This window comes from Oncorhynchus tshawytscha, linkage group LG19 (assembly GCF_018296145.1).
Source record: "Oncorhynchus tshawytscha isolate Ot180627B linkage group LG19, Otsh_v2.0, whole genome shotgun sequence".
In the NCBI taxonomy this organism is placed as follows: domain Eukaryota; kingdom Metazoa; phylum Chordata; class Actinopteri; order Salmoniformes; family Salmonidae; genus Oncorhynchus; species Oncorhynchus tshawytscha.
The window spans coordinates 52,591,463-52,618,357 of NC_056447.1; the positions used below are offsets into that span (position 1 = coordinate 52,591,463).

The 26,895-nt window shown below is 47.4% G+C and overlaps 1 protein-coding gene across 1 annotated transcript; it reads right to left on the minus strand.

Annotated features, from left to right (window-relative positions):
• Window positions 1-1,678: 1,678 nt before the first annotated feature.
• LOC112220842 (phosphatidylinositol 4-phosphate 3-kinase C2 domain-containing subunit gamma) lies at window positions 1,679-26,251 on the minus strand. Its single transcript, XM_042301865.1, has 14 exons — window positions 25,631-26,251; window positions 25,381-25,473; window positions 25,032-25,161; window positions 22,183-22,319; window positions 20,731-20,900; window positions 18,545-18,701; window positions 17,641-17,750; window positions 16,016-16,190; window positions 10,276-10,394; window positions 10,045-10,141; window positions 9,812-9,884; window positions 9,311-9,390; window positions 6,920-7,045; window positions 1,679-2,814 (listed from the first exon to the last, which is right to left on the minus strand). Exons 3-14 carry the CDS (start codon window positions 25,135-25,137, stop codon window positions 2,632-2,634), a joined length of 1,533 nt encoding a protein of 510 aa, XP_042157799.1. The 5' UTR covers window positions 25,138-25,161; window positions 25,381-25,473; window positions 25,631-26,251; the 3' UTR covers window positions 1,679-2,631.
• Window positions 26,252-26,895: the final 644 nt, after the last annotated feature.

Genomic DNA, 26,895 nt, shown 5'->3' on the forward strand with positions numbered 1-26,895 from the left:
GGGATGGGACTAGGGCTGAGCTGGGGATGGGACTAGGACTGGGGATGGGACTAGGGCTGAGCTGGGGATGGGACTAGGGCTGAGCTGGGGATGGGACTAGGGCTGAGCTGGGGATGGGACTAAGGCTGAGCTGGGGATGGGACTAGGGCTGGGGATGGGACTAGGGCTGAGCTGGGGATGGGACTAGGGCTGGGGATGGGACTAGTGCTGAGCTGGGGATGGGACTAGAGCTGGGGATGGGACTAGGGCTGGGGATGGGACTAGGGCTGGGGATGGGACTAGGGCTGAGCTGGGGATGGGACTAGGGCTGAGCTGGGGATGGGACTAGGGCTGAGCTGGGGATGGGACTAGGACTGGGGATGGGACTAGGGCTGAGCTGGGGATGGGACTAGGGCTGAGCTGGGGATGGGACTAAGGCTGAGCTGGGGATGGGACTAGGGCTGGGACTAGGGCTGAGCTGGGGATGGGACTAGGGCTGGGGATGGGAATAGGGCTGAGCTGGGGATGGGACTAGGGCTGGGGATGGGACTAGGGCTGAGCTGGAGATGGGACTAGGGCTGGGGATGGGACTAGGTCTGAGCTGGGGATGGGACTAGGGCTGGGGATGGGACTAGGGCTGGAGATGGGACTGGAGCTGGAGATGGGACTAGGGCTGAGCTGGAGATGGGACTAGGGCTGAGCTGGAGATGGGACTAGGGCTGAGCTGGAGATGGGACTAGGGCTGAGCTGGAGATGGGACTAGGGCTGAGCTGGGGATGGGAGGGAGGGAGCCAGCCACACGCTCTCATCTATCACTGTACTAACACAATCAGGCCATTAAGACATGAGATAGGAGTCACAGTATAAACAATATGACATTTTACAACAAATGATCTACACACATAACAAATAGTCAATTATGAGTTAAATAATGGATACAATTAATTACACATTTTCAAAACATACATTTCCTTCATTTTGTTCACATTGAGATATAAAAAGACAAGGAAGATGCAGTGTAGAGAATAGATTCTAAATCTAGTGTCCAGAATCAGACTAGAGTCTCCCTGCTAGCCTTAGTTCCTTGTAACATTCCATTCTTCGAATCCAAACACCCTCCCAGAACCACGAGTAGCGTGTTTAGGGTGTTGACTCATCTATATGAAGGAGCAGGATGTTGACTCATCTATATGAAGGAGCAGGATGTTGACTCATCTATATGAAGGAGCAGGATGTCGACTCATCTATATGAAGGAGCAGGATGTTGACTCATCTATATGAAGGAGCAGGATGTTGACTCGTCTATATGAAGGAGCAGGATGTTGACTCATCTATATGAAGGAGCAGGATGTTGACTCGTCTATATGAAGGAGCAGGATGTTGACTCATCTATATGAAGGAGCAGGATGTTGACTCATCTATATGAAGGAGCAGGATGTTGACTCGTCTATATGAAGGAGCAGGATGTTGACTCATCTATATGAAGGAGCAGGATGTTGACTCATCTATATGAAGGAGCAGGATGTTGACTCATCTATATGAAGGAGCAGGATGTTGACTCGTCTATATGAAGGAGCAGGATGTTGATCTATATGAAGGAGCAGGATGTTGACTCGTCTATATGAAGGAGCAGGATGTTGACTCGTCTATATGAAGGAGCAGGATGTTGACTCATCTATATGAAGGAGCAGGATGTTGACTCGTCTATATGAAGGAGCAGGATGTTGACTCGTCTATAGGAAGGAGCAGGATGTTGACTCGTCTATATGAAGGAGCAGGATGTTGACTCGTCTATATGAAGGAGCAGGATGTTGACTCGTCTATATGAAGGAGCAGGATGTTGACTCGTCTATATAAAGGAGCAGGATGTTGACTCGTCTATATGAAGGAGCAGGATGTTGACTCGTCTATATGTATATGTAGTTGCACATGAGAAGGCATGCTAAAACAAGTTGTTTTGCACAACCTCGAGTGTGCAATTGCTTTTCTACAACGGGTTACCAAATTCAATGAAAAACATAATTTTGATAAATGTATTCATAGGCTACTATTTCATCCCTCAACGGAAATGGATGCTGAAAGGTTTCTCAGATTAAACAGAAAACAAAGACGCCCATTTTTGCATCGTAGATGTGCCTGTGCTAAACAGGTTTCTTAGTATGGCTTAGAACACGTCTCAACCAATCACAATGCTTGTTTTGACCAACCCGTTGTAGAAATCTCCTTAGATGCTGATCTAGGGTTGAGTTTTTACTTCCCTCATGGTAGAGTTCTGGATTAGATGAGGATTGTTAAAAAGATCCCAGATCAGTGCCAATAGAACAGACAAGTTCTCAGGATAAAAAAATCCTTCCACGCTCCATGGAGGTTCCTGTACAACACTGCCATCTATTGGTGGTAGGCTGGCATCACATCACCTCTCCAGAATGGTGTTCAGTAGGGAGAAAACATTTTGAAACGGAATGAGGTACTACCTGTTCTTGCCCAATGAAAGACGCTTCTTTTTTTTTTTTCCCAAACGTTTTTCAAACTGAGTGAAACAGGGAGGGACAGTGCTACTTGGATTTTGTCCAATAAGAAACGCTCATCTTCGGGTTTCCGCACTAGGCATCAGATTTCCCAGTAGGAACCACTGTGCAATGTTGTAAAAAGCTATGCTGCGATGCGCCCTAATAAAAAGGCACTAGGCACCCGATTGTCCAGTAGGAACCACTCCTCTTTGTCCATGTTGTTCTGTTCCAGTCTGACGTTGGCTGAGGCCACAAAGACCCTCCTGCACTTCACTGTCACCTCTAACTCCCGGTCTTGCACGGACGACATGTCACGGTACTCTATCTACAGACAGACGGAGAAGAACAACACTTTGTTTTTCATTTTTACTTTTAAATATTTTAAATGTGTCTTTTTTGCTTTTAGCAAAAGGTCAGAGATGTCTGGCCATACTAACCACAAACGCCTTACTTTCATCTGCACCACAGTGTCTACACTCCCACAGTGTCTACACTCCCACAGTGTCTACACTCCCACAGTGTCTACACTCACAGTGTCTACATTCACAGTGTCTACACTCCCACAGTGTCTACACTCCCACAGTGTCTACACTCCCAGTGTCTACACTCCCAGTGTCTACACTCCCACAGTGTCTACACTCCCACAGTGTCTACACTCCCACAGTGTCTACACTCCCACTGTGTCTACACTCCCACAGTGTCTACACTCCCAGTGTCTACACTCCCAGTGTCTACACTCCCACAGTGTCTACACTCCCAGTGTCTACACTCCCACAGTGTCTACACTCCCAGTGTCTACACTCCCACAGTGTCTACACTCCCACAGTGTCTACACTCCCAGTGTCTACACTCCCACAGTGTCTACACTCCCAGTGTCTACACTCCCACAGTGTCTACACTCCCAGTGTCTACACTCCCACAGTGTCTACACTCCCAGTGTCTACACTCACAGTGTCTACATTCACAGTGTCTACACTCCCACAGTGTCTACACTCCCAGTGTCTATACTCCCAGTGTCTACACTCCCACAGTGTCTACACTCCCAGTGTCTACACTCCCACAGTGTCTACACTCCCACAGTGTCTACACTCCCACTGTGTCTACACTCCCACAGTGTCTACACTCCCAGTGTCTACACTCCCAGTGTCTACACTCCCACAGTGTCTACACTCCCAGTGTCTACACTCCCACAGTGTCTACACTCCCAGTGTCTACACTCCCACAGTGTCTACACTCCCACAGTGTCTACACTCCCAGTGTCTACACTCCCACAGTGTCTACACAGTGTCTACACTCCCACAGTGTCTACACTCCCACAGTGTCTACACTCCCAGTGTCCCCCACAGTGTCTACACTCCCAGTGTCTACACTCCCAGTGTCTACACTCCACAGTGTCTACACTCCCAGTGTCTACACTCCCACAGTGTCTACACTCCCACAGTGTCTACACTCCCACAGTGTCTACACTCCCAGTGTCTACACTCCCACAGTGTCTACACTCCCAGTGTCTACACTCCCACAGTGTCTACACTCCCAGTGTCTACACTCCCAGTGTCTACAACCCAGTGTCTACACTCCCACAGTGTCTACACTCCCAGTGTCTACCTCCCACAGTGTCTACACTCCCAGTGTCTACACTCCCACAGTGTCTACACTCCCAGTGTCTACACTCCCACAGTGTCTACACTCCCACAGTGTCTACACTCCCACTGTGTCGACACTCCCAGTGTCTACACTCCCACAGTGTCTACACTCCCACAGTGTCTACACTCCCACAGTGTCTACACTCCCACTGTGTCTACACTACCACAGTGTCTACACTCCCAGTGTCTACACTCCCAGTGTCTACACTCCCTGTGTCTACACTCCCTGTGTCTACACTCCCTGTGTCTACACTCCCAGTGTCTACACTCCCACAGTGTCTACACTCCCACAGTGTCTACACTCCCAGTGTCTACACTCCCAGTGTCTACACTCCCACAGTGTCTACACTCCCACTGTGTCTACACTCCCAGTGTCTACACTCCCAGTGTCTACACTCCCAGTGTCTACACTCCCACAGTGTCTACACTCCCAATGTCTACACTCCCACAGTGTCTACACTCCCACAGTGTCTACACTCCCAGTGTCTAAACTCCCACAGTGTCTACACTCCCAGTGTCTACACTCCCAGTGTCTACACTCCCAGTGTCTACACTCCCACCATGTCTACACGCCCACAGTGTCTACCTCCCACAGTGTCTACACTCCCAGTGTCTACACTCCCACAGTGTCTACACTCCCAGTGTCTACACTCCCAGTGTCTACACTCCCACTGTGTCTACACTCCCAGTGTCTACACTCCCACAGTGTCTACACTCCCACAGTGTCTACACTCCCAATGTCTACACTCCCAATGTCTACACTCCCACAGTGTCTACACTCCCAGTGTCTACACTCCCAGTGTCTAGACTCCCACAGTGTCTACACTCCCAGTGTCTACACTCCCACAGTCTCTACACTCCCAGTGTCTACACTCCCAGTGTCTACACTCCCACAGTGTCTACACTCCCACAGTGTCTACACTCCCAGTGTCTACACTCCCACAGTGTCTACACTCCCAGTGTCTACACTCCCACAGTGTCTACACTCCCAGTGTCTACACTCCCAGTGTCTACAACCCAGTGTCTACACTCCCACAGTGTCTACACTCCCAGTGTCTACACTCCCACAGTGTCTACACTCCCAGTGTCTACACTCCCAGTGTCTACAACCCAGTGTCTACACTCCCACAGTGTCTACACTCCCAGTGTCTACACTCCCACAGTGTCTACACTCCCAGTGTCTACCTCCCACAGTGTCTACACTCCCAGTGTCTACACTCCCACAGTGTCTACACTCCCACAGTGTCTACACTCCCACAGTGTCTACACTCCCACTGTGTCTACACTACCACAGTGTCTACACTCCCAGTGTCTACACTCCCAGTGTCTACACTCCCACAGTGTCTACACTCCCTGTGTCTACACTCCCTGTGTCTACACTCCCAGTGTCTACACTCCCACAGTGTCTACACTCCCACAGTGGCTACACTCCCAGTGTCTACACTCCCACAGTGTCTACACTCCCACAGTGTCTACACTCCCACTGTGTCTACACTCCCAGTGTCTACACTCCCAGTGTCTACACTCCCAGTGTCTACACTCCCACAGTGTCTACACTCCCAATGTCTACACTCCCACAGTGTCTACACTCCCACAGTGTCTACACTCCCAGTGTCTACACTCCCAGTGTCTACACTCCCAGTGTCTACACTCCCAGTGTCTACACTCCCACCATGTCTACACGCCCACAGTGTCTACACTCCCACAGTGTCTACACTCCCACAGTGTCTACACTCCCACTGTGTCTACACTCCCACAGTGTCTACACTCCCACAGTGTCTACACTCCCAGTGTCTACACTCCCACAGTGTCTACACTCCCACAGTGTCTACACTCCCACTGTGTCTACACTCCCACAGTGTATACACTCCCACAGTATCTACACTCCCAGTGTCTACACTCCCACAGTGTCTACACTCCCACTGTGTCTACACTCCCAGTGTCTACACTCCCACAGTGTCTACACTCCCACAGTGTCTACACTCCCAGTGTCTACACTCCCAGTGTCTACACTCCCACTGTGTCTACACTCTCACAGTGTCTACACTCCCAGTGTCTACACTCCCAGTGTCTACACTCCCAGTGTCTACACTCCCACAGTGTCTACACTCCCAGTGTCTACACTCCCACAGTGTCTACACCCCCAGTGTCTACACTCCCAGTGTCTACACTCCCACAGTGTCTACACTCCCACAGCGTCTACACTCCCAGTGTCTACACTCCCACAGTGTCTACACTCCCAGTGTCTACACTCCCACAGTGTCTACATGATTGATGTGATGAAGCCCATATACTCTGCCCCAGGGCTCTCCAGTCTACAAGCCTTGTATTGCTTAATGAGAACAGTCCACAGCAGGCCTATTGTTATAAATAACTCAAAACAGAGGCTGCAATTCTAGCTATTGAAAACATCAGACTAAAGTATGTTTGACTGTTTCATAATTGAAGCCATGTTGAGGCATAATTTTAGATAACGTGCTGCTCACACTGCTAAAGTGACAGTTGAATATTCCTTCTCCCCTTTTCTTACGGGCATACATACATTTTGAGTTTCTCAACAAGGAAACCTAACTTTATGTGTGGCACTGCGGTCCAAGACCCTACAGACCCTGGTTCGATCCCAGGCTGTATCACAACCCCGGCCGTGATCGGGAGTCCCATAGGGCGGTGCACAATTGGTTCAGCATCGTCCGGGTTTGGCCCGGGGTAGGCCATCATGGTAAAAATAAGAATTTGTTCTTAACTGATTTGCCTAGTTAAAGAAAGGTAAAATAAATAATAATGTACCAGTTCATTGAAGGTAGGGTTGTGGTTGTTACGGACCACCTTGGTCTTCCTCTTGGATCTTTTGAGGGGGTCTGGCTTCAGCCTGGTGACCACATAGGCATCTGGACACGAACCATTGGCCAACTTCTGATGTATTGGAGCAGAGAGACAAGTACAACAGTTAGTGGTGAAGAAGAAGAAGAAGAAGATAAAGAAGGAGAAGAAGAAGAAGATGGAGAAGGAGATAAAGAAGGAGAAGGAGAAGAAGATGGAGAAGGAGGTAAAGAAGGAGAAGGAGAAGAAGATAAAGAAGGAGAAGGAGGTAAAGAAGGAGAAGAAGATAAAGAGGGAGAAGGAGATAAAGAAGGAGACGGAGATAAAGAGGGAGAAGAAGAAGAAGATAAAGAAGGAGAAGAAGATAAAGAAGGAGAAGGAGATGGAGAAGGAGATAAAGAAGGAGAAGGAGATGAAGAAAGAAGGAGAAGAAGAAAATAAAGAAGGAAGAAGATGGAGAAGAAGATAAAGAAGGAGAAGAAGAAGAAGATGAAGAAGAAGAAGATGGAGAAGGAGAAGAAGATAAAGAAGGAGAAGGAGAGATAAAGAAGGAGAAGAAGAAGATGATGAAGAAGATAAAGGTAAAGAAAGAAGAAGAAGATAAAGAAGGAGAAGAAGATGGAGAAGGAGAAGAAGATAAAGAAGGAGAAGGAGATAAAGAGAAGAAGATAAAGAAGGAGAAGAAGAAGAAGATGGAAAGAAGAAGATAAAGAAGGAGAGAAGAAGAAGATGAAGAAGAAGAAGATGGAGAAGGAGAAGAAGATAAAGGAGAAGAAGAAAAGATAAAGAAGGAGAAGAAGAAGAAGATAAAGAAGGAGAAGAAGAAGAAGATGGAGAAGAAGAAAGAAGAAGATAAAGAAGGAGAAGAAGATAAAGAAGGAGAAGGAGAAGATAAAGAAGGAGAAGGAGAAGAAAGAAGGAGAAGAAGATGGAGAAGGAGAAGAAGATAAAGAGGAGAAGAAGATAAAGAAGGAGAAGGAGATGGAAAGAGATAAAGAAGAGAAGAAGAAGATGGAGAAGGAGAAGAAGGTAAAGAAGGAGAAGGAGAAGAAGATAAAGAAGGAGAAGAAGAAGAAGATGAAGAAGAAGAAGATGGAGAAGGAGAAGAAGATAAAGAAAGGAGAAGAAGATAAAGAAGGAGAAGAAGAAGAAGATAAAGAAGGAGAAGAAGAAGAAGATGAAGAAGAAGAAGATGGAGAAGGAGAAGAAGATAAAGGAGAAGGAGAAGAAGATAAAGAAGGAGAAGAAGAAGAAGATAAAGAAGGAGAAGAAGAAGAAGATGGAGAAGGAGATAAAGAGGGAGAAGAAGAAGAAGATAAAGAAGGAGAAGAAGATAAAGAAGGAGAAGGAGATGGAGAAGGAGATAAAGAAGGAGAAGGAGAAGAAGAAAGAAGGAGAAGAAGAAGAAGATGGAGAAGGAGAAGAAGATAAAGAAGGAGAAGAAGAAGAAGATAAAGAAGGAGAAGGAGAAGAAGAAAGAAGGAGAAGAAGAAGAAGATGGAGAAGGAGAAGAAGATAAAGAAGGAGAAGGAGAAGAAGATAAAGAAGGAGAAGAAGATAAAGAAGGAGAAGGAGAAGAAGATAAAGAAGGAGAAGAAGATAAAGAAGGAGAAGGAGAAAAAGAGGGAGAAGAAGAAGAAGATAAAGAAGGAGAAGAAGATAAAGAAGGAGAAGGAGATAAAGAGGGAGAAGAAGAAGATAGAGGGAGAAGGAGATAAAGAAGGAGAAGGAGATAGAGGGAGAAGAAGGAGAAGATAAAGAAGGAGAAGAAGATAAAGAAGGAGAAGGAGATAAAGAGGGAGAAGAAGAAGAAGATGGAGAAGGAGAAGAAGATAAAGAAGGAGAAGGAGAAGAAGATAAAGAAGGAGAAGAAGATAAAGAAGAAGAAGGAGAAGAAGATAAAGAAGGAGAAGAAGATAAAGAAGGAGAAGGAGATAAAGAAGGAGAAGGAGACAAAGAGGGAGAAGAAGAAGATAGAGGGAGAAGGAGATAAAGAAGGAGAAGGAGATAGAGGGAGAAGAAGGAGAAGATAAAGAAGGAGAAGAAGATAAAGAAGGAGAAGAAGAAGAAGATGGAGAAGGAGATGAAGAGGAAGATAAAGAAGAAGATTAAGAAGAAGATAAAGAAGGAGATGAAGAAGAAGATAAAGAAGGAGAAGGAGAAGAAGATAAAGAAGGAGAAGAAGAAGATAAAGAAGGAGAAGGAGAAGATGGAGAAGGAGATGAAGAGGAAGATAAAGAAGGAGATGGAGAAGAAGATAAAGAAGGAGAAGAAGATAAAGAAGGAGAAGAAGAGGAAGATAAAGAAGGAGATGAAGAAGAAGATGAAGAGGAAGAAGAAGTAAAGAACACGACTCACAATGTTCTTGAGGTGTTTGACCAGGACAGAGAGCTTGTGGTCGTTGTAGGAAATGTAGAGTTGAATCTGGGGTCCACCGTCTGCAACACAACAGATAAGATACGATACATAACATTTTCCTCTAGGGGTGCTCTTGAGATAAAAAGGTTCCCCAGCCTAAATGGACAGAAATATTGTCCAGAAACTTCCTCATTGAACACACAGCCCACCACCCCAAACCCTTGCAAAATGATGTTTGATCATTTTAGGTAATCAATTGGTAGATTTCAAACATAAAGAAGTGTAACATTTTACATTTGAATCATTTAGCATACGCTCTTCTCTAGAGCGACTTATAGGAGCAATTAGGGTTGCGTGCCTTGCTCAAGGGCATATCGGCAGATCTTTCAATTAGTCGGCTCGGGGATTCGAACCAGCAACCTTTTGGTTACTGGTTACTGGCTCAATGCTAGACTACCTGCCGCTTGTAAAGGAGTGTTGCTTAAAGAAACAGGACATTACCTCTGTCTGATTTCACAGAGTTGGGAGTCCTGGTCTTGGGTCCATCCAGAAACAAACAGCACACATACTCATTCTGTAGATGGCACAATTAAATATGCTTTAGACCACGGGTTCAGTTCATGGGATTCGAACTGTGGAGATCAAACAATGACAGCCTTTTCCGTGGCTAGAATAAGAAGATGAAGACGAATAAGAAGAGGAGGAAGAAGAGGAGAAGGAGGACTAGAACGTACGCCTTTACATGGTCCTTCGAACAGTTCCTTCAGATACTTATTCAGCAGGGACATTTTTCTGCCTGGAGTGAACGACATCTTGAACCATTTGGGGAATCTAACCCAATAATGAAAAGAGCATGAATAAATAGGAATTCAATTTGAATGAAGGTATTTCACATTAAATGGCACCTATGCGTGTCAAGGAGCGAGTAGACGGTGTAATTCAACAGTATAGTAGCTCAGACTCACTGTGGAAGCGTAGACTCTATGAAGTGTTTCTTCAGCTCTTTGTGGATCAGCTCAAACTGACCGAACGTCTTCTCGCTGATCAGATAGCCGTCTTCAATGGTCACCCTCAACTCGTAAGTCTGAAATTACACATCGTCAAAAGTCTTCCCGGAGACACAATGAAGTATACATTTAAACTGCCCCAGGAGCACTTTGACATTGACAGAAGTAATTATCTTTGTAAAAATCGCACATTTATCACATATCGTATCATTATCACGTTATCTCCCTCGTAATTACACTTGTGAAAGGGATTTTAGGCACTGCATGAACATACTACACTTTTAGAAAAAAAGGTTATTGGGCTGTTCTGATATTAGCACCATTTTGGGTTCCACGTAGACGTACAACCCATCTCCTACCCACCAGACAGACAACCCATCTCCTACCCACCAGACAGACAACCCATCTCCTACCCACCAGACAGACAACCCATCTCCTACCCACCAGACAGACAACCCATCTCCTACCCACTGGACAGACAACACATCTCCTACCCACTGGACAGACAACCCATCTCCTACACACCGGACAGACAACCCATCTCCTACACACCGGACAGACAACCCATCTCTTACCAACTGGACAGACAACCCATCTCCTACCCACTGGACAGACAACCCATCTCCTACCCACCAGACAGACAACCCATCTCCTACCCACCAGACAGACAACCCATCTCCTACCCACCAGACAGACAACCCATCTCCTACCCACCAGACAGACAACCCATCTCCTACCCACCAGACAGACAACCCATCTCCTACCCACTGGACAGACAACACATCTCCTACCCACTGGACAGACAACCCATCTCCTACCCACCGGACAGACAACCCATCTCTTACCAACTGGACAGACAACACATATCCTACCCACTGGACAGACAACCCATCTCCTACCCACTGGACAGACAACCCATCTCCTACCCACTGGACAGACAACCCATCTCCTACCCACCAGACAGACAACCCATCTCCTACCCACCAGACAGACAACCCATCTCCTACCCACCAGATAGACAACCCATCACCTACCTACCCATCAGACAGACAACCCATCTCCTACCCACCAGACAGACAACCCATCTCCTACCCACCAGACAGACAACCCATCTCCTACCCACCAGACAGACAACCCATCTCCTACCCACCAGACAGACAACCCATCTCCTACCCACCAGACAGACAACCCATCTCCTACCCACTGGACAGACAACCCATCTCCTACCCACCAGACAGACAACCCATCCCCTACCCACTGGACAGACAACCCATCTCCTACCCACCAGACAGACAACCCATCTCCTACCCACTGGACAGACATCCCATCTCCTACCCACTGGACAGACATCCCATCTCCTACCCACTGGACAGACATCCCATCTCCTACCCACCAGACAGACAACCCATCTCCTACCCACTGGACAGACAACCCATCACCTACCCACCAGACAGACAACCCATCTCCTACCCACTGGACAGACAACCCATCTCCTACCCACCAGACAGACAACCCATCCTCTACCCACTGGACAGACAACCCATCTCCTACCCACTGGACAGACAACCCATATCCTACCCACCAGACAGACAACCCATCACCTACCTACCCACCAGACAGACAACCCATCTCCTACCCACCGGACAGACAACCCATCTCCTACCCACCAGACAGACAACCCATCTCCTACCCACTGGACAGACAACCAATCACCTACCCACCAGACAGACAGCCCATCTCCTACCCACTGGACAGACAACCCATCTCCTACCCACCAGACAGACAACCCATCTCCTACCCACCAGACAGACAACCCATCTCCTACCCACTGGACAGACAACCCATCTCCTACCCACTGGACAGACAACCCATCTCCTACCCACTGGACAGACAACCCATCTCCTACCCACTGGACAGACAACCCATCTCCTACCCACCAGACAGACAATCCATCTCCTACCCACCAGACAGACAACCCATTGCCTACCCACCAGACAGACAACCCATTGCCTACCCACCAGACAGACAACCCATCTCCTACCCACCAGACAGAGAGGGTGTCTCTGGAAACAGCCTGGCTAGTATATCCAGTCTGTCTTTATAACAGAGGGGTGGAGAGGGTTGAGAGTGGGAGAGGGGGAGAGGGTTGAGAGTGGGAGAAGAGGAGAGTGGGAGAGGGTGGAGAGGGGAGAGGGGGAAATGGTGGAGATTGGGAGAGGTAGAGAGTGGGAGGGGGAGAGGTAGAGAGTGTGAGAGGTAGAGAGTGGGAGAGGTAGAGAGTGGGAGAGGGTAGAGAGGTGGAGAGTGGGAGAGTGGGAGAGGTAGAGAGTGGGAGAGGGTGGAGAGGTAGAGAGTGGGAGAGGTAGAGAGTGGGAGAGGGTGGAGAGGTAGAGAGTGGAAGAGGTAGAGAGTGGGAGAGGGTAGAGAGGTGGAGAGTGGGAGAGTGGGAGAGTGGGAGAGGTAGAGAGTGGGAGAGGGTGGAGAGGTAGAGAGTGGGAGAGGTAGAGAGTGGGAGAGGGTGGAGAGGTAGAGAGTGGAAGAGGTAGAGAGGGGAGAGGGTAGAGAGTGGGAGAGGGTGGAGAGGTAGAGAGTGGGAGAGGGTGGAGAGGTAGAGAGTGGGAGAGGTGGAGAGTGGGAGAGGTAGAGAGTGGGAGACAGACAATCCATCTCCTACCCACCAGACAGACAACCCATTGCCTACCCACCAGACAGACAACCCATTGCCTACCCACCAGACAGACAACCCATCTCCTACCCACCAGACAGAGAGGGTGTCTCTGGAAACAGCCTGGCTAGTATATCCAGTCTGTCTTTATAACAGAGGGGTGGAGAGGGTTGAGAGTGGGAGAAGAGGAGAGTGGGAGAGGGTGGAGAGTGGGAGAGGGGGAAATGGTGGAGATTGGGAGAGGTAGAGAGTGGGAGGGGGAGAGGTAGAGAGTGTGAGAGGTAGAGAGTGGGAGAGGTAGAGAGTGGGAGAGGGTAGAGAGGTGGAGAGTGGGAGAGTGGGAGAGGTAGAGAGTGGGAGAGGGTGGAGAGGTAGAGAGTGGGAGAGGTAGAGAGTGGGAGAGGGTGGAGAGGTAGAGAGTGGAAGAGGTAGAGAGTGGGAGAGGGTAGAGAGGTGGAGAGTGGGAGAGTGGGAGAGTGGGAGAGGTAGAGAGTGGGAGAGGGTGGAGAGGTAGAGAGTGGGAGAGGTAGAGAGTGGGAGAGGGTGGAGAGGTAGAGAGTGGAAGAGGTAGAGAGTGGGAGAGGGTAGAGAGTGGGAGAGGGTGGAGAGGTAGAGAGTGGGAGAGGGTGGAGAGGTAGAGAGTGGGAGAGGTGGAGAGTGGGAGAGGTAGAGAGTGGGAGAGGGTGGAGAGGTAGAGAGTGGGAGAGGGTAGAGAGTGGGAGAGGGTGGAGATGTAGAGAGTGGAAGAGGTAGAGAGTGGGAGAGGGTGGAGAGGTAGAGAGTGGGAGAGGTAGAGAGTGGGAGAGGGTAGAGAGTCGGAGAGAGTGGGAGAGGTAGAGAGTGGGAGAGGGTGGAGAGTGGGAGAGGTTGTCTCTGGAAAGAGACTGGCTAGTATATCCCGTCTGTCTTTATAACAGATAGCTAGATGTAGTCACACTCAGTCAGCAGTCTGCCATTTATCTCAATACTAATATGTGTAAACTTGCTTGTTTCTACGGCATTTCATCATCTAGTTGAGAGTTTAGCACATGGCATAGGCCTAATTGTTTATAAAGTCACGTTTTAAATTGACAGCTTAAAATGGCCATAGCAGTTAGGCCCAATGAGGGAAAGGCTGTGTATCTGATAGGTGTAAAGGAGTCAGCAATCGTCTTGTTTGTCCATTTGGAGACACCGTAGCCAGTGTTCAGTTCCATAAAATAGTCCGAATCAATCTAAGATAACTCAACTCAAGAAATGTCACACCTAACTAAGATGTTTGGCGCAGTATTTCTCAATGAAACAATGAGCATGAAAACGAGTCGTCTCTCGTCGAATGACAACAAAGACTTTCTGGAAGAATCCCTAATGTTGACCAATCACTGACGAAGGGGCGTAGACTTCGGGTTTGCCTTGACAAAATATGTGGTTTGCCTTGACAAAATATGTGGTTTGCCCGAACAGTCGGGGAAAAAAGTCCAAAACAAACTAAAACGTCACCATCATATAAAATACACCAACTGTTCTGAAACTGTTTCGGCTGGGAAGAACGCAGACGCCTTAAACGATACGGCAACAATTTTTACCTGGCCTATCAGAGGACAAGATGGAGCTACAAATTCCACCACATTGCTCAGGGGGGGGGCAGAGACACTCACCACATCCTTGTCCTTCACAGGGGGCAGAGACACTCACCACATCCTTGTCCTTCACAGGGGGCAGAGACACTCACCACATCCTTGTCCTTCACGGAGGCAGAGACACTCACCACATCCTTGTTCTTCACTGGGGGCAGAGACACTCACCATATCCTTGTTCTTCACGGGGGCAGAGACACTCACCATATCCTTGTCCTTCACGGGGGCAGAGACACTCACCACATCCTTGTCCTTCACTGGGGGCAGAGACACTCACCACATCCTTGGCCTTCACTGGGGGCAGAGACACTCACCACATCCTTGGCCTTCACAGGGGGCAGAGACACTCACCACATCCTTGTCCTTCACTGGGGGCAGAGACACTCACCACATCCTTGGCCTTCACTGGGGGCAGAGACACTCACCACATCCTTGTCCTTCACAGGGGGCAGAGACACTCACCACATCCTTGTCCTTCACTGGGGGCAGAGACACTCACCACATCCTTGGCCTTCACAGGGGCAGAAACACTCACCACATCCTTGTCCTTCACAGGGGCAGAGACACTCACCACATCCTTGTCCTTCACAGGGGTCAGAGACACTCACCACATCCTTGGCCTTCACTGGGGGCAGAGACACTCACCACATCCTTGGCCTTCACAGGGGTCAGGACACTCACCACATCCTTGGCCTTCACTGGGGGCAGAGACACTCACCACATCCTTGGCCTTCACAGGGGCAGAGACACTCACCACATCCTTGTCCTTCACTGGGGGCAGAGACACTCACCACATCCTTGGCCTTCACTGGGGGCAGAGACACTCAACACATCCTTGTCCTTTCACAGGGGGCAGAGACACTCACCACATCCTTGGCCTTCACTGGGGGCAGAGACACTCACCACATCCTTGTCCTTTCACAGGGGCAGAGACACTCACCACATCCTTGTCCTTCACTGGGGGCAGAGACACTCACCACATCCTTGGCCTTCACTGGGGGCAGAGACACTCACCACATCCTTGTCCTTCACTGGGGGCAGAGACACTCACCACATCCTTGTCCTTCACTGGGGGCAGAGACACTCACCACATCCTTGTCCTTCACAGGGGGCAGAGACACTCACCACATCCTTGTCCTTCACAGGGGCAGTAACACTCACCACATCCTTGTCCTTCACAGGGGGCAGAGACACTCACCACATCCTTGTCCTTCACGGGGGCAGTAACACTCACCACATCCTTGTCCTTCACAGGGGCAGAGACACTCACCACATCCTTGTCCTTCACAGGGGCAGAGACACTCACCACATCCTTGTCCTTCACAGGGGTCAGAGACACTCACCATATCCTTGTCCTTCACAGGGGGCAGAGACACTCACCACATCCTTGTCCTTCACAGGGGTCAGAGACACTCACCACATCCTTGCCCTTCATGGTGTACTTCTGTATGACAGCTTCCTGGATGTTGGTGTTGGGGGAGGTGTTCTGAGAAGGGCTGGGTGGCGCCAGCTTCTTCCCAGAGGACTGGACCATGGTGTGGATCAGGAAGTTGAGCTTGACCGGGAAACTGCCCATGCTCTCCTTGATCTTCCTGCAAGACGGAAGTACAAATCAAATCAAAGTTTATTTGTCACGTGCGCCGAACACAACAGTGAAATGCTTACTTACAGGCTCTAACCAATAGTGCAAAAAAGGTATTCAGTGAACAATAGGTAGGTAAAGTAATAAAAACAACAGTAAAAAGACAGTGAAAAATAACAGTAGTGAGGCTTTATACAGTAGAGAGGCTATATACAGTAGAGGGGCTATATACAGTAGAGAGGCTACATACAGTAGAGAGGCTATATACAGTAGAGAGGCTATATACAGTAGAGAGGCTATATACAGTAGAGAGGCTATAGAAAGTAGAGAGGCTATAAAAGTAGAGAGGCTATATACAGTATAGAGGCTATAAAGTAGAGAGGTTATATACAGTAGAGAGGCTATATACAGTAGAGAGACTATATACAGTAGAGAGGCTTTATACAGTAGAGAGGTTATATACAGTAGAGAGGCTATATACAGTAGAGAGACTATATACAGTAGAGAGGCTATAAAAGTAGAGCTACATACAGTAGAGGGCTATATACAGTAGAGAGGCTATAAAAGTAGAGGCTACATACAGTAGAGAGGCTATATACAGTAGAGGGGCTACATACAGTAGAGGGGCTATATACAGTAGAGGGGCTATATACAGTAGAGAGGCTTTATACAGTAGAGAGGTTATATACAGTAGAGAGGCTATATACAGTAGAGAGACTATATACAGTAGAGAGGCTTTATACAGTAGAGAGGCTATATACAGTAGAGAGGCTATATACAGTAGAGAGACTATATACAGTAGAGGGCTATAAAAGTAGAGGCTATATACAGTAGAGAGGCTATATACAGTAGAGAGACTATATACAGTAGAGGGGCTATAAAAGTAGAGGGCTACATACAGTAGAGGGGGGCTATATACAGTAGAGGGGCTATATACAGTAGAGGGGCTACATACAGTAGAGAGGCTATATACAGTAGAGAGACTATATACAGTAGAGAGGCTATATACAGTAGAGAGGCTATATACAGTAGAGAGGCTATATACAGTAGAGAGACTATATACAGTAGAGAGGCTTAATACAGTAGAGAGGCTTTATACAGTAGAGAGGCTACATACAGTAGCGAGGCTACATACAGTAGAGAGGCTACATACAGTAGCGAGGCTATAAAAGTAGCCAGGCTACATACAGGCACCGGTTAGTCAGGCTGATTGAGGTAGTATGTACATGTAGATATGGTTAAAGTGACTATGTATATATGATGGATAGAGAGTAGCAGTGGCTGGATGGATGGATTGGTAAAGAAACCCTGTAGTTCTTAGGTTTATATACAGACATTAAAAGGAAAGAAGCCAGAGAGAGAGAGAGAGAGACAGAAAGAGGAGTCCGTTGTAATATTAGTAACTGTACGAGTTTGTTTTCCAGATGAAAAGAGGAGAGGCAGTGTCAGAGTCATATTACTTGGTGAAGTAGGACGTGGCCTCCATCTTAGAGTCCTGAGGTTTCAGGTTGTTCTGAACATACTGCAGGTCCTGGATGTCATTCAGCTCCGGCATACCTGCACCCAGCATCTACACCCACAGGCACGCATTTAATCATTCTACAATGTAACACACCTTCACGACGATGTCATAAGCATGTCATAATGCTTCATAAAGTATTACTAAGGTTTTTTTTTTCATAAGTAGAATTGGAGTTTGTTAGTTAGTAAGTAGTTAGAGGTATACTGACCAGCTGCAGTAGGCTGAGCACTGCAGTGGTCATAAGCCTGTCATAATGCTTCGTAAGGTGTTACCAAGGTGTTATTAAGAGGTATACTGACCAGCTGCAGTAGGCTGAGCACCAGGGTGGTCATAAGCCTGTCATAATGCTTCGTAAGGTGTTACCAAGGTGTTATTAAGAGGTATACTGACCAGCTGCAGTAGGCTGAGCACCAGGGTGGTCATAAGCCTGTCATAATGCTTCGTAAGGTGTTACCAAGGTGTTCTTAAGAGGAATACTGACCAGCTGCAGTAGGCTGAGCAGCAGGGTGGTCATAAGCCTGTCATAATGCTTCGTAAGGTGTTCTTAAGAGGTATACTGACCAGCTGCAGTAGGCTGAGCACAGGGTGGTCATAAGCCTGTCAGCACCTTAAGGGTGACCAGCTGCATAAGCCCAGGGTGGTCATAAATGCTTCGTAAGGTGTTCTTAAGAGGTATACTGACCAGCTGCAGTAGGCTGAGCACCAGGGTGGTCATAAGCCTGTCATAATGCTTCGTAAGGTGTTCTTAAGAGGTATACTGACCAGCTGCAGTAGGCTGAGAACCAGGGTGGTCATAAGCCTGTCATAATGCTTCGTAAGGTGTTCTTAAGAGGTATACTGACCAGCTGCAGTAGGCTGAGCACCAGAGCGGTGCGTCGTCGGATGCTGTTGTAGGCTTCACAGCAGAGCTCTACGAAGCGATGAAACCTCTGGGGTTTCTGACCCCCGCCGGTGATGAAGTGTTGCATCTCTGAGGTGAAGATGAATGGAGTCCGGTCCCTACCATCACAGAGAAGAGGGGTGTCAGTAGATACCTTAGTTGGTAGTGCTGAGCGATTGACCAACACTTAGTTACATTTTGGGGGGTTATTAAACAACGAATTGCCCGACATCGGTTAAATTACTTGAATTACATTTATTTACTTATTTCTTTGTGAGCCCAACGTGCCGTTTCTCTAGAGAGAAATCAAATTATCCACGAGAGAAATCAACTCTAGACCTATGTGGGACGCTGGGCTGAAGGGAGGTGTAGTTTCCATTAAACAAATATTCAACATAGTTCATAGAGCAGAAACATTAATTCACTACGATGACCATAATCCATTGCCCCCCGTCTCGGACGCGTCAGAGATAAAGAGGCTAAAATCGAGAAGTTTCACTCTCGACAGAATCTTGTACAAAATAATCCCAATGCATTTCTATTGTCTTATTGGACCTAAACTTGTTGCCTGCCTTCCCGACTTTGGGACAACGACTCCCATTGTTAGGGTGGAGAGACATGAGCATCTCCTCATTATATATACTATCTCTGGACAGATACATGTTTACGCCCGCTACGCTAGGTTAGATACACACAGACCACATGAGAGAGGAATGTACACAACACGATGACGACAGAGACAGTTCACGTGAAATGTACAATTGTTTTGTCAGACAGCTCTGCAGCATATTTAGGCAGGCTGGCTAAATAGGATGACGACAGACAGTACAGTACGGAGAGACAGAACGTTAGATGGTCTGGCTGGCTGCTACTGTCTGATCAGAGATGAGGTGATGACGACAGACAGTACAGTACGGAGAGACAGAACGTTAGATGGTCTGGCTGGCTGCTACTGTCTGATCAGAGATGAGGTGATGACGACAGACAGTACGGAGAGACAGAACGTTAGATGGTCTGGCTGGCTGCTACTGTCTGATCAGAGATGAGGTGATGACGACAGACAGTACAGAGAGACATAACGTTAGATGGTCTGGCTGGCTGCTACTGTCTGATCAGAGATGAGGTGATGACGACAGACAGTACGGAGAGACATAACGTCAGATGGTCTGGCTGACTGCTACTGTCTGATCAGAGATGAGGTGATGACGACAGACAGTACGGAGAGACAGAACGTTAGATGGTCTGGCTGGCTGCTACTGTCTGATCAGAGATGATGGTGATGACTGGCTGACTGCTACTGTCTGATCAGAGATGAGGTGATGACGGAGAGGAGAGACAGAACGTTAGATGGTCTGGCTGACTGCTACTGTCTGATCAGAGATGAGGTGATGACGACAGTACAGTGACGGAGAGACAGAACGTTAGATGGTCTGGCTGACTGCTACTGTCTGATCAGAGATGAGGTGATGACGACAGACAGTACGGAGAGACATAACGTCAGATGGTCTGGCTGACTGCTACTGTCTGATCAGAGATGAGGTGATGACGACAGACAGTACGGAGAGACATAACGGATGGTCTGGCTGACTGACTGTCTGATCAGAGATGGTCTGGGAGAGACAGAACGTGATGGTCTGGCTGGCTGCTACTGTCTGATCAGAGATGAGGTGATGACGACAGACAGTACGGAGAGACATAACGTCAGATGGTCTGGCTGGCTGCTACTGTCTGATCAGAGATGAGGTGATGACGACAGACAGTACGGAGAGACATAACGTCAGATGGTCTGGCTGACTGCTACTGTCTGATCAGAGATAAGGTGATGATGACGACTGGACCTCCTCACACAGGGGAGTAAATATAATGCACCTCCTCACACAGCAGAGTAAACAGAATGCACCTCCTTTATTTAAGTACTCCTGTAAAGATCTAAAGTCCCTCCTCCATACACACACCAGTAGATATGAAGGGATTGGATAGGTGTAAGAAATATGGGGAAACTCCAGCCAGCCTATCAGAAGGCAAGGTGAAGCTGGTAGGACATTACGCACTGCTGACACATATCCACTCCTTTCAGATCTACAGGGGTTGATTTGGCATTCAGCAGTGGGGACTTCAGTCATGGTTATAGTGTCTTCTGGGACTTGCCTTTTGATGCTGGCGAACTTCTGTGCATTGCCCATAATCTTGCCGAAGTCGATGTGGAACATGTGACCGCTGTGTTTCAACATGATGTTGTCGTTGTGGCGGTCACAGATACCCAGGATGAAGGTCGCTACACACCAGCCAGCACAGGAGTGGAGGAAATTCATCACAGCCTAGATGGGGAGATACAGGAGAATAGTCTACAGATGTAGGATCTTCATTTGATCACTCTTTTGTTGATGAGAACTTTCCTTGCACAGCAGGAAATGCAACCTTGTAGTGTATTCAAGATTTAAAAAGGCTTCTAAAAATGAATTTTATCAAACAAAACGATGCTACATTTTTATCTCTGAGACCCTCAGGATGACAAATCAGAGCAAGATGACTGAATGTAAGTACATTGTTTACCTTCAGAGGTGAATGTATTAATCCAGTTGCCTTGATATAAGTGTTTTGTTGTTGTCTCCTCACACAATAGCATGGTATTTATTTCACTGTAATAGCTACTGTAAATTGGACAGTGCAGTTAGACTTAACACGAATTGAAGCTTTCTGTCCATATAAGACATGTCTATATCCTGGAAAGTTTGCTGTTACTTACAACGTCATGCTAATCACATTAGCGCACGTTAGCTCAACCGTCCCGATGTAGGGACACCGACTCCCGTAGGAGGTTAAAATGTCAGACTATATATATATAAAAAAAGATCAACCCCTACAAAAAAAAGTGGCCATTAATTATAATCCACATAATAATTCACATTTCCTGCAGGGTTATTTCCCTGCTGTAGCAGAGCTGTCTGTATCACGACAACAACAACAACAACAACAACAACAACAACAACAACCCCCAACAACACCAGTCAGCACAGGAGGAAATACAGAACAGCCTGTGTAGGAGATACAGGAGAATATTCTCTCTCAGCTCCTGTCTGTGGTCATAAGGTTACACAGTAGACTTTTATGCATTCCTTGGAAAGAGATCAATATGGACAATAGAAAGTTGGTCTTCTTGAGTCACGTTTTTGGTCCAATAATCTATTATTTTTATTTTTATTTTCAAAGGAATGTGGAGTATAGAGGCCAAATCCAGAGGAAATCTACTGCATCTTAGTTTAAACCAGTTACATTATTTTATATTTACTGTCTCTGACCCCACAACTGCAAGGTCAAAGGTTTGGCACAAGCTGCTACCCAAGATACACTTCCTTAAAACACTAGACTAGTACAACTGAGCAATAGGGGGAGAAGTGAGTAATCTGGGAGAAGGGTCAGGGAGGTGACCAAGAACCCGATGGTCACTCTGACAGAACTCCAGAGTTCCTCTGTGGAGATGGGAGAACCTTCCAGAAAGACAGCCATCTCTGCAGCACTCCACCAATCAGGACACAAGCTGCTACCCAAGATACACTTCCTTAGCACTAGACTAGTTCATGTTTATACATGTATGTTCACCTCCTCATAATCCTCCTCAGTCTTGTTCCACATGTGGAACCACTTCTCCAGGGTGTCCTCTCTCAGCGCCCCACCCAGACCCCACTCCTGCTGGATCTTACCCAGGGTCACTGCCTCTGGCACCACCTCCACCAGACCTACACACACACACACACACACACACACACACGCAGACACACAGGGAGACACACACACGGAGACACACAGGGAGACACACAGGGAGACACACACACACACATACACAGGGAAGGGCATGCACACACACACACACACACAAACACACACACACACACATTTGAATACAGAGGCACACAGACAGTGCATTTGGAAAGTATTCAGACCCCTTCACTTATTCTAAAATGGATGAAAGTACATGTTTTCCTCATCGAACTACACACAATACCCCATTGGTGCGGCAGGTAGCCTAGTGGTTAGAGTGTTGGACTAGTATCCGAAAGGTTGCTAGATCGAATCCACGAGCTAACAAAGTCAAAATCTGTTGTTCTGCCCCTGAACAAGGCAGTTAACCCACTGTTCCCCTGAACAAGGCAATTAACCCACTGTTCCCCTGAACAAGGCAGTTAACCCACTGTTCCCCTGAACAAGGCAGTTAACCCATTGTTCCACTGAACAAGGCAGTTAACCCACTGTTCCTAGTCCATTATTGAAAATAAGAATTTGTTCTTAACTGACTTGCCTAGTTAAATAAAGGTAAAATAATGACAAAGCAATAACAGTTTATCAATTTTTGCAAACGTATTAAAGATAAATACCATGAATATAATATTTACATAAGTATTTAGACCCTTTACTATGAGACTCGAAATTGAGCTCAGGTGCATCATGTTTCCATTGATCATCCTCAAGATGTTTCTACAATTTGATTGGAGTCCGTCTGTGGTCAAATCAAATGATTGGACATGATTTGGAAAGGCACACACCTGTCTATATAAGGTCCCACAGTTGACAGTGCATGTCAGGGCAAAAACCAAGCCATGAGGTCCGATACAGGATTGTGTTGAGGTACAGATCTGAGGAAGGGTGCCAAAACATTTCTGCAGTATTGAAGGTCCCCAAGAAGACAGTGGATATACTACACCCCTAATGATATAGGGAAGTCTGGTTAGATTCTAGGATCTCTGAGGAATACATACGAACGTGATATGATTGGTTGAAACAATGTTTTAGGGTTAGATTTTCACAGATTCCTTTCTTTGCAAATTGAACGAGTGAAAATACAAAAATCGATTGTGCCTTCTATATGGGCCTTTTTAGGATATGAAAAATAATTTTATCTAACAAAACAACACTTCATGTTATCTCTAGGACCCTTTGGATGATAAATCAGAGCAAGATTTCAGAATGTAAGAAAAACATTTTAGAGGTGAATTTATCAAACCTCTCGTGGTGAAAAAAGTGTTTTGTTGTTAGGAGCTCTCCTCAAACAATAGCTTGGCATTTTTTTTCGCAGTAATAGCTACTGACGCCGATCCCTAAGAAGTTTTAAAATGGTAGAAGTTTGGAACCACCAAGGCTCTTCCTAGAGCTGGCCATCCGGCTAAACTGAGCAATCGAGGGAGAAGGGCCTTGACCAGGGAGGTGACCAACAACCCGATGGTCACTCTGACAAAGAGTTCCTCTGTGGAGATGGGAGAAACTTTCAGATGGACAACCATCTCTGCAGCACTCCACCAATGAGGCTTTATGGAAGAGTGGCCACATGGAAGCCACTCCTCAGTAAAAGGCACATGAGAGCCCGCTTGGAGTTTGCCAAAAGGCACTTTTGCCAAAAGGCACTCTCAGACCATGAGAAACAAGGTTATCCAAGATTGAACTCTTTGGCTTGAATGCCAAGAGTCCCATTTGTAGGAAACCTGGCACCATCCCGACAGTGAAGCATGGTGGTGGCAGCATCATGCTGTGGGGATATTTTTCAGCAGCAGGGACGGGGAGACTAGTCAGGATCGAGGGAAAGATGAACGGAGCAAAGTACAGAGAGATCCTTGATGATAACCTGCTCCAGGGTGCTCAGGATCTCAGACTGGGGTGAAGGTTCACCTTCCAACAGGACAACGACCCAGTGTAGCCGGCAGTGTAGCCTAGTGGTTAGAGCATTGGACTAGTAACCGAAAGGTTGCAAGTTCAAATCCCCGAGCTGACAAGGTACAAAATCTGTCGTTCTGCCCTTGAACAGGCACTGTTCCTAGGCCGTCATTGAAAATAAGAATTTGTTCTTAACTGACTTGCCTAGTAAAATAAAAAAAGAATAATAAAAAATAAAAAAAGTACACAGCCAAGACAACGCAGGAGTAGCTTCAGGACAAGTCTCTGAATGTCCTTGAGTGGCCCAGCCAGAGCCCGAACTTGAACCTGATCACAAAAACATCTCTGGAGAGACCTGAAAATATCTATGCAGCGACACTTCCCATCCAACCTGACAGAGCTTGAGAGGATCTGCAGAGAAGAATGGGAGAAAATCTGCCAAGATTGTAGTGTCATACTGAAGAAGACCCAAGGCTGTAATCGCTGACAAAGGGGCTTCAACAAAGCACTGAGTAAAGGGTCTGAGTACTTACAGTATGTAAATGTGATATTTCAGGTTAAAAAATAAATACATTTGCAAACATTTCTTAAAACCTGTTTTCGCTTTGTCATTATGTGGTATTGTGTGTAGATTTAAACCCCCCCAGATTGAATCCATTTTAGAATAAGGCTGTAACGTACCAAAATGTGGAAAACGTCAAGGGGTCTGAAAACTTTCCGAATGCCCTGTAGATGGTGATATATTAAGTATGTATATGTTACCACAGACTGTAGTCTGGTATAACTATGTGTCTAAAACTACTGACCCTGGTCTCGCCCAGTAGAGATACACCTATAGGTAACCATCCTCATGTCCAGTCCCTCCTGCAGCCAAACCTTGTCCATCACACGCACGATCTGCAGCACCAGCATGTCCTGCCGCAGGTTACCCCCTGTCTGGACACATACAGACTTAGCAGTTAGCCACTACTAACTTCAAGTAATTTCAGACACACCGCTAAACCAAAATCTATGGGAGAGATAGGGACAACAGTGCAAAATTGGTTTACGGTTTCTCCTGGCTCATAGACTACTGTCAGGGTAAGGAACCATATATCTTTAAGGTCTAAAATCCAAAACTTTTCTTTTGAAATAGCCTGAGAGAGAGAGAGTTACCTTGCAGATGACAGAGATTTTCCTGCCCAGAGGATCTGTGTTGATGAAGGAGATTCCCAGAGGAGCAGCGTGGGACTTATAGAATTTACAGGCCTAGGATTAAGATTAGGGTAATAGGATTAAGATTAGGATTAAGATTAGGGTTAGGGTAATCTGGATCCATTCAACATTAGACATCTGTATACACTGCCTTTAATAAAATGTTGCCTGTGTCAAGGGAGAAAAATGACTTTTTAGATCTCTGTCTTACCTCCAAATGAACTCCCTTCACGAGGACAGCAGGGTCCAACGGTAGACGACAGCTGATCCCGTTCTTGAAGAAGCTGTCAATCTTCCACTTGTCTTTCTTCAACACATCCTGCACGACACAATAGAAGACTTAAATAAATACCCACATCTATACAGAGCATTTGACCTGCTGTTCTACACCGTTCCTGGTTACTAGCTACCACCAATCACATTTTGCTCTTCACCGAAGTACCCTTTCGCATTAGGACTATGTTCTTATGAGTCATCCAAGGTACCCCCTGTAGATAGACCAGCTACCCCCTGTAGATAGACCAGGTACCCCCTGTAGATAGGCCAGCTACCCCCTGTAGATAGACCAGGTACCCCCTGTAGATAGATCAGGTACCCCCTGAAGATAGACCAGCTACCCCCTGTAGATAGACCAGGTACCCCCTGTAGATAGACCAGGTACCCCCTGTAGATAGGCCAGGTACCCCCTGTAGATAGGCCAGGTACCCCCTGTAGATAGGCCAGGTACCCCCTGTAGATAGGCCAGGTACCGCCTGGGGACCCCTGGATTGAGAACCACTGGCATACCCAAAAGCCTTTAGTCCATCATGTGGTATAAAAACTTGAATGAAGTGTTTCCTAGTTGACAGTGAACAGATGACCAGCAGACCCCTGCGGTGTCAGATAGACCAGCTACCCCCGTGAGATAGACCAGCTTTCGTGTTCCAGCTCCCCTCAGTGCTAGACAGCAGTAGACCAGGGCAGCCTGCACCTTACTGAACCAGCTCTGTAGATAGGGGTCAGGTACCCCCTGACAGATAGACACAGCAAGTTCCTGTTATAGACCAGCTACCCCTGTAGATAGACCAGCAGGACCCCCAGGGCAGATAGACCAGGACCCCCAGGGCAGGGCAGATAGGCCAGGGCACCCCAGGACAGAGGGCAGGACAGGGCAGGACAGGGCCAGGGCAGGGCAGGACAGGGCAGGGCAGGGCAGGGCCAGGGCAGGGCAGGGGGCAGGACAGGACAGGGCAGGAGAGGGCCAGGGCCCCCTGGACAGATAGGGCCAGGGCAGGGGCAGGACCCCAGGGCAGATAGGACCAGGTACCCCCTGGGCAGATAGGGCCAGGGCAGGGCCCCAGGACAGATAGGACAGGTACCCCCTGGGCAGATAGGGCAGGTACCCAGGGCAGGAGGGCAGGACAGGGCACCCCCTGGACAGGATAGGGCAGGTACCCCAGGGCAGGATAGGCCAGGTACACCCTGGGCAGGATAAGC